Genomic DNA, 8170 nt, shown 5'->3' on the forward strand with positions numbered 1-8170 from the left:
TTAAACCTCACAAAACTACTATTTCTCCCCCTCTTGTTTCCAAAAGAAGCATTTCTTTTTTGGTAACAATTATTACAAAACAGTTTTTGATTGAAATTTCTTTACACCATAACAAAATCCAATATCTCGATCTACTTTTCTTGATGGGGTTAAAGACAAGAGCAGATCCAGATAACGAGATTCACAAGTCACAACTCAAACGGGGTTCGCGTGTCTCTACCAAAATTTTTGCAGATACAACAACTCTAATTTTCTTTTCTTCTTCAATGGTTTTAACACTTTGTTGTTTTAGCATCAGAACCACCACAACATCGATGGAGATCCAACAAGGCCATAGTCCATAGATGTTTGAAGAAAGTCATTTTTGAACAGTTGTTTCATGACATCGATCCTTTGCGGTTCATCAGGTCGTGGTAATAAAGAAGCACACACATCGGTTGTCCGAAAATGCAGAAGATGAACCAGAAGATCATGTTCCCCACCTAATAATGATCCCATTCCAAAAAAACGGATAACCTTTATTATTAAGTTTCAACATTGCGATTTAAATGGCTAAGCTATGAAAAAGAGAGTTATTCGTTCTATTTTCTTGGGTTTTGAGAGCATACCGTTGATCCAAACCTTTCTTGTAGATAGTTTGTGATAAAAACCAAAGGCACCTACTCAAACACATTGGTTGGTCAGAAAATGAGATTGTTTGTAAAAATCGACTGCAGAAATTTAGTAATTTATTTTACCTGAAACATAATCCCAAGAAAAGCCCATAGCTTGAAGAGACGACAAGGAACTGCTATGCATAGCTGTCAAAAGGAAATTTGTAAACACAAGATCGTTAAGTAAGAACAGTGCTTTGAATATTAGTATTTTTTCACTAGCGTGAGCTAATGTGGCTAGAGACAGGGCAATGCAGAAAGTATGTATACCTCATGAAAGACTGCAGAGACTAAGAAAGCAATGATGATGGCGAGCGTCTGGAGAACAAGTGTGTGGAGGGTTAAAGTTATAAGAGCACAGAAAGAAACCTCGACCATTGCATATCAGTATATATCTCACTCACCTTTGGTATCTTGCTGCGCAGGCACGGGAAGTATATATGTCGAACCATCCATTTATGAACAGGCTGTCAAGAAAAACAATATCTTAATTAGTTCTCTTCTTTTATTTAGTATAGAAACGAAGGAGATGTTTTAGGAAGAGAACCATACCATATTCCACATTCTCCAGTACTGATAAAGGAAGACAGTGAATACATGAATTTGGTTAGTTAGATGAGCCAAATACAACGACAATAGTAAAAATCATAAGTTTTTTTTTTTGAGTAAAACAGCTCACATCTCCCACACTTTTTGCATTCCACCAATCTTTGTAGAATTCACGATCCCCGAAGCAGAGAAGCTCTGCCAATATGTTTAACCTGTGGACAAGAGCAACACAAAGAGATTTGTGTTCAGTAACTGAAATTACATCACAGACTATCAGAGACTAAAATTATCAATTTCTTGATGAGATATAGCCTTTTTCTGTTGTTCGTCTTTGGAAATTATGTTGAGAGAGAAGGATCACAGCATACCAAAGGTGGAAGAAGCAGTAGAACATACAGAGCCACACGTATAAATTTGGAACTGAAAGCTTCAACACTCTTTCAATAGCGTATAGAAGATCCCCTTTCAAAGGATGCTTTGAGTTCCTGACAATGGGATTTATATACTGCCAGAATGTAACAAAAGAAAATGAGTCAAGTGGTGACAATGCAGGGATGATGATGTTCACTAAGGAAAATAATAAAGCAAGATGTGAAAACGAACTTGTTCTATTATAAATCCCATGAATCCAGTGAATATGACCAGTTTTGCAAATTGACGAGCCACCCAACCCTTCCGTATACATGCTGAACGTGGATAGCTTGGCTGGGGAAAAGAAAAGACCCGAGGTTTAGACAAGAAACTCTTGCAAGTGTAAGAATGGTTGATGCACTTAGCAATTACCTGATAACACAATGTGGGAGCGACCATGAAATATGCCAAGCTCTTCAAGCTAACATAGTAGGAGACTTCAGGATTGGCCTAAAGTTCAAAACAGAGTTTGGTTAAAACAGTAACAAAATGCAAGTGACTAATATATATATTTCTTTTTCGTATTTTACCTTATCAGCTGCATTGGCTAGGGATCTTATGTCATAGCTAGTATGAGCATAAGAAACCAACTTTAGCCACACAATGCAAGTGAGGAGCATCAATGTGACACCTGATAAAAAAGCAGAATCACACCTGTCCATTTTCAAGATCACCGAGTCAGCCAACTAAACTTAAAAGGAGTATCATAAACTGAGACCAGAAACATCATAGCTTAGTTTTTCACCTTAGGGTGACGTAAACTGGATACAAAACCTCTGTCATGGTGATAATAATATGAAGAAAGATGACAACCTTCAGCATTTTCAAAACATAACTTGTAAGTTCTTCATAATACAAACTTGTCTTCAATAAGCATTACAGTAATGGCTGGAGAATAGTAAATTACTCACAGGTTCTGATATGTATTTCTGAAGTACCAATTTCTCAACCGTAAAAGCAGCCAAAGGAAAGATCGAAAGGGATATACTGCAACAAGAAGAATTAAAGAAGAAGTTAATCACTAAACTCATCATTATATGTATAACAATGCTGAAAAAATCATCTTTTACCAACACATGAAAAGCGGCCAATCTCGCAGCGATCTTGAACTAAACCAGAAATCCGTTCTGATCAACCAACCATACTACATGAATGACAGCAACAACAAAGATAAGGTCTCTAATAAATTTTACAATACCTTAATAAGTTTTCATGCAATTCGTTTCTTAAAGGAGAAAGAAGTAACAAACCTTCATAAGATTTTCGATGATGAGTCTACTGTTTACAGCAATAAGAACTACTACACAGAGGTTGAATAATCCGGCATGGCTCTGCAATGCAAAAAAACAATCACCAAACTCAATTCCATATGAAACAAAAATTGATCTCTTAAAAGCTAGAGCAATTTGAGCTATGGAACTCAATTTGATATCAAATTGTTACAGTATCTGAGATTTCTACCTGTTTGAAGATTGCGTCGGAGCTGAGTGGACTCTCCCTCGCCCTCCGATGAGCTGGAACCGACGGTCGATACGTAAACGTAGCATCGGCGTTTCCTCTTCCTTCTCCGCCGCCTCTTCCACCACCAGTTTCCCTAATTTCGGTATCACCAGCCAAATTGGCTGTTCCTTGAGCGTCGTCGTTAACAACGGAATCAATCCGATTTCTAACGTCGTCCGGAGGTCCAAGATCATCTGAAGGTGAATTATCGTTAGAATCCGATCTCGATTTGCGTCGACGAAGGCTATCAAGATCCACAAACTCTCCGCCACCGTTCTCCGTCGCCGTACTAACAACGCCTCCAGAATTCAAAATCGCCATTTGGAAAGCGGTTGACGAAACAGCTTCGAAGAACGTCGGAAGAAACGGCGTCAGAGAGAATCAAGAAGCATGCAGAAGAAATTGAAAGAGGAAAAGGTAAAAGAGAAATGGAAATTGAAGGAAGAAGCTACGAAATCGGTGGGAATGGATTCGTCGTGTCTGGTTGCTCGGCAAAGTTTGAAGAGAAGAAAGAAAAAAGATTCACGAGAGAGGAAGGAAGATGACAACAATGGTGACGGAAGATTTTAATTGAAAAGCGGTGTTGCCGATATTTTTTTGTTTTTTTTTTTTTTTTTTAAATTACCAATGTGATTTATTTTTATTTTTGCATAAGATATCCTCTGGTGAGAATTTTCATAAACATCGCCACGAAAATCCCCCGAATTTATAAATCTTATGTTTATTTTTAATTTTGTCTTCATCTTAATTTAAGTTTTGTTTTTTTTTGAAATTATGTTTTACAGTTGGGATGTTATACAATAAATTATTCTAAAGTAAATCAATAAAATTGTAGTTCTTGATCATTTTTAGAATATTTTGAAGAACTGATATAGTATTTAAAATATATATTTTTATAAATTTGGAAGAACTATATGTAATATTATCATAACCATATTCAGTGGCTTTCCAAACCATTTAAGTTAATTATATATGTTGACTAAAAGAAATCAACTTCTACTTTTTTCTAAACCATAATCCTTGTAATTATTAATAAATAATAAATCTAGACGTCAAAAAAAAAATCCTTGTAATTATTATATTGAAAATTTATTTAGATTTACTTTATACTCGAAGGTATTATTTATCAAATGAAAAATGAAAATGAGTTTGATAAAAACCATTTTATGTTTGATTTTGTCACACTATAATTTTGCATGGACCATATTACTCATTGGTTGGTTACATAGAGAAGTATCACTAAGACAATTAAGACTATAATATTAGTAGAAAATGAGTCATGAATACATAACTGTACTAAAATCTATATATGATACTAATTAATACTGTAGTATGATTTAAAAGAGAAAATAAAACTCAAAAATTGGTCAAACCCCATGTAAAAATTATTCATATAGAAAACTTAAAACACAGTTCTAACGAATTTAGTTTAATCTTTTCTTTTCATTTTTGCTTTAATTATATAGATATGGTGATTATATATATTTATATTCTCGAGTTTAATAATTTTCCCAATCATATGCTTATGCAACTAGGATATCTCATAAGAGATAAAAAAAAAATGTTCTAAAATATTTTTAAATTTGTGGAAGTTTCTTTCATCTAGTTGTGGAATCGTCCTTAAAATCGCTGATTGCATATATGATATGTTAGTGGTAAGGATATGAAATGATTTGTTAAGTTGATTGTTTATATTAAAATAAAAATGTTTCGGAGGACAAAAGAAAAATCCAAAATTTAAACATTCATTGAGCTTTTTCAACCGACATGATTTAATTAGAGCACCCCCAATGGGTAATTTTTTGGGTTCTCTCAATCAGTTCTCTTCAAAAACAATTTCAAAAATAAATCAAAATCAAGATATAAGAAGAGAGACAGCTCTCTTGTGAGAGCTTTTGAGAGTTAGGAGAGCCGACGACGTGGCAGCTTCTCTTCCGTAGATCACAGTTCAGGCACCAAGCTTCAATTTCACGCAAAGGATTGGCAAAATGGTGAGTGAGAGAGATGGATGATAGATGTAATATTCAAATTGCTGGTGTTGAATATCGAAGAGAAGACGAAGAGTGGCTCTGGCTCTCGTGTCGTTGTTGGTCGCGTCTGAAATTGGATCGAATCGTAGAGCCGGTTTCACGATCCCTTCCCTCCACTTCACGGAGTCGTCGGAGAATTATTTGGGCCAAAAGCCTGTGCTCTAAGTCCACTAGGCCCATTGGCTAATTATTTGATTAATATTGTACTACCTATTTAACTTAACTAATCGAACCTTATAATTATGTTCTGATTGACTAATTATTTAGAAACGGAATTATGTTATTTTCTATCATTCTTTTACAACATTTAAACTTTGACATGTTTGAACATTTATTCTGTGGCAACAATCAACAGAATAACTAATCGTCTTTTTTTTCGCAAATTTATTTTCAAATGTATGAAATTATTGTATGTTTAATATGCTATGAATTGTAATATTTTCAGTTTTATGAAATAAAATAATTAAAATAATAATTTAATTTTTTCCTGAGAACCCCACAAAGAGAGCCTACCATTGGACTTTGCAAAATTAAAAAAATTTAACAGAAGTTCTCATCTCATAAATTTGAAAATTTTATTACTAAAAAAATGGTGAGAGTCCATGGAGGGCTCTCACCATTGGAGATGCTCTTAGGGAAGTACTTTAGATCCTGATAATGATGAAATTCCAAATATTCTAATAACATACACAAATCTACTTTTTGGTATCTATAATCTAGTTTCCGGTTTGTAAAGTATAGAAACATAATGTAAATTAATTCTCATCCGACTTGGTTTGATTCTCAGTCTTGGTTTGTTTGTTTGTTTGGCATTTAAAAAAAAAACCTTGTTTATTTGGCACAATAATATATATATATAAAATTAAATTATCTTCTAGTTGGTGATTGATTTGGGGTGATAATATTTTTTAAACCCACATTATCTTCTATTTCATTCTCACATCGGTTTTTGAATACAGTTTTGATTCAGCTCGAGTTGAGGAATGGGATTGGACTCTCCTACAAAATTATTTTTCATTTGAATGTGTACTCCTACATTTTTAACAATACTAATGACAAATCAAAATGCTAGAGTATCATTTAGAAATATCCAACTAAAATACATCTTCCTACATCAATAGCTATATGCAATATCTTCCCTACATAATAATTAGATAAGTCAACCTTCCTATTAAAATTCATGTGAAGATTTGATTGTTATACAAAAGGAATATGAAACTTTGAAATAAATAAAACCAAATCTCAATGGACCGGGAAGAATCAAGAATGGGTCGTGAGCGTGACACTGTTTACTGTCAGTAAAAGCAATGCCATGCATTGGTCTTCAAATCTTGGGATTATTGTTGATTTTGCCATTTTTTACCAAAATCTTTTGAAAATGCCATTTTTGCAAAAATCTTATGGATTTGCCATTTTCTAACACTTAAAAATGTACGTATTTCGGATTTTTTTTGGTAAAAATACGTAGTTTATACAAAATACTAAACCCTAAGAACAACCACAACCGACTAAACCCAAACATAACGAATAAAACGCATGTTTTCGTAGCCTGAAAAAGGGTAAAATCCATAAACTATTCAAAAAAGGGCAAAATCCACAAATGCCATCCCAAAAAATGGCAAATCCGTAATTGATTCTCAAATCTTTCCTTCTGACTCCTTCGCAATTTTTTTTAACATATAGTATTAGGCATTAATTTGTTTGACAAAAAAAAAAAATTAATAAAAAATATTAGGCATTAATTTATAAGTTTTACATAATAAATATTTAAATATCTTCTTACCAAATTCATTTTGCTAGTATTAGTATACCACAAGATGATCCTCTCTTTTCAATGATTTTTTCTTCTTCAGATTTTCGTACTTATATATTTTAAGAAGATAATCAGTTACTGACTTAGTTACATGGTTATGTGTTGTAATTAAATATATTTTAAGTAGGAAATAGTAAGTAGAATAATTTAGAAGATTTTCACATAAGAAAAGTAGAAAACAAATGACCATGTAGATGTAGGTTAATTATATTTAAGTTTAAGCTCATCAATATTTAAGGGGATAAATTGAGAAACAATCGATTTGCGAAATGGTTAGAAAGCTATTTTCTTTAATATTTACTTTTGAAGTATATAATCATCTGAAATAAGCAGAAAGACCGTAGTGCCAACCATCCTAAAACACTTTAAAAGAAAGAAAATTTCACATACAGTATTACACACAATATACTAGATTGTGTACATGTTGATAGGAATTATGGTCTGGAGAATATATAATTGTTTCATTTAAACTCTCTTTTTTCTTTGTATGAATGTAAAATTTATTCAACAAAAACTTTGGTACATTATATTCATCCTTTATTCGAATGTTTTCTAAAATTAAACAGAAAAATATGAATAAAATTTAACTTCCTCGCTGCAAGCCAAAGCCGGAAAAATTGTTCGGGTTAAATTGAGCATATCTTACTTCGAATCATGTGATCAAGAAACTTGATTAAATGATCTGCTGACTTGGGGAGCTCACCATGTCTTCGCATGTTCCTCTCTAACCATAGTTAATGGACTATTGCTTGGAAAACAAGTTTCAAGATGAAGCCAATTGAACCTTTAAATGTCGAGCCCGAGAGAATAGTTAGAATATCTGAGAACTTGGAAGATTGGAAGATTATCATGAAAGTGAGATTGTCATTTTTGTTTGTTCAATTTATGTGAGGGTTTCTCTAGTTCATGATTTGGTTATATAAAAATTATGATTCACGGTTAACCCTCAAACGTATCAAGTTCCCGAGGTTCTTCATCTTGTTACTTGTTTACTGTATTATGGGATATATAACTCTTCCTCCTACTGTTTAATTTACCCCAACATTTCTCATTTCTATAGTCGTTTTTTTGTATTTTTGGAAAAAAAAATCCTAATTAAAAAAAATATCAGAAAACTTTATAAGTATTTTTTATTTGTTGCAAATTTCATGATGTTAGTACTAGTAGGAGTTCATAACTTTCAAATGAAAACCCAACACAATTATTTAGTTATT

General features: G+C 32.9%; 1 protein-coding gene across 1 annotated transcript; it reads right to left on the reverse strand.

Moving 5' to 3' along the window:
* Nucleotides 1-3682, reverse strand: LOC9322105 (diacylglycerol O-acyltransferase 1). Its single transcript, XM_021032744.1, has 16 exons — nucleotides 3075-3682; nucleotides 2864-2944; nucleotides 2684-2757; nucleotides 2525-2600; nucleotides 2359-2426; nucleotides 2144-2267; nucleotides 1986-2063; nucleotides 1806-1907; nucleotides 1571-1707; nucleotides 1333-1414; nucleotides 1206-1226; nucleotides 1058-1120; nucleotides 924-971; nucleotides 738-800; nucleotides 609-659; nucleotides 1-482 (listed from the first exon to the last, which is right to left on the reverse strand). The coding sequence occupies exons 1-16, from the start codon at nucleotides 3432-3434 to the stop codon at nucleotides 378-380; spliced, it is 1533 nt and encodes a 510-aa protein (XP_020888403.1). The 5' UTR covers nucleotides 3435-3682; the 3' UTR covers nucleotides 1-377.
* Between the last annotated feature and the right edge of the window lie 4488 nt (nucleotides 3683-8170).

Source organism: Arabidopsis lyrata (assembly GCF_000004255.2).
Source record: "Arabidopsis lyrata subsp. lyrata unplaced genomic scaffold ARALYscaffold_3, whole genome shotgun sequence".
In the NCBI taxonomy this organism is placed as follows: Eukaryota; Viridiplantae; Streptophyta; class Magnoliopsida; order Brassicales; family Brassicaceae; genus Arabidopsis; species Arabidopsis lyrata.

Bases quoted from the DNA above. Each gene is read 5' to 3' on its own strand.
- LOC9322105 (XM_021032744.1), bottom strand. From the start codon at position 3,434: ATGGCGATTTTGAATTCTGGAGGCGTTGTTAGTACGGCGACGGAGAAC. The intron at 1,908-1,985 runs GTAATTGCTAAG...TCTTTTCCCCAG, and splicing joins CTCCCACATTGTGTTATCAG to CCAAGCTATCCACGTTCAGC. The intron at 1,227-1,332 runs GTGAGCTGTTTT...TTCCTTTATCAG, and splicing joins ATGCAAAAAGTGTGGGAGAT to TACTGGAGAATGTGGAATAT.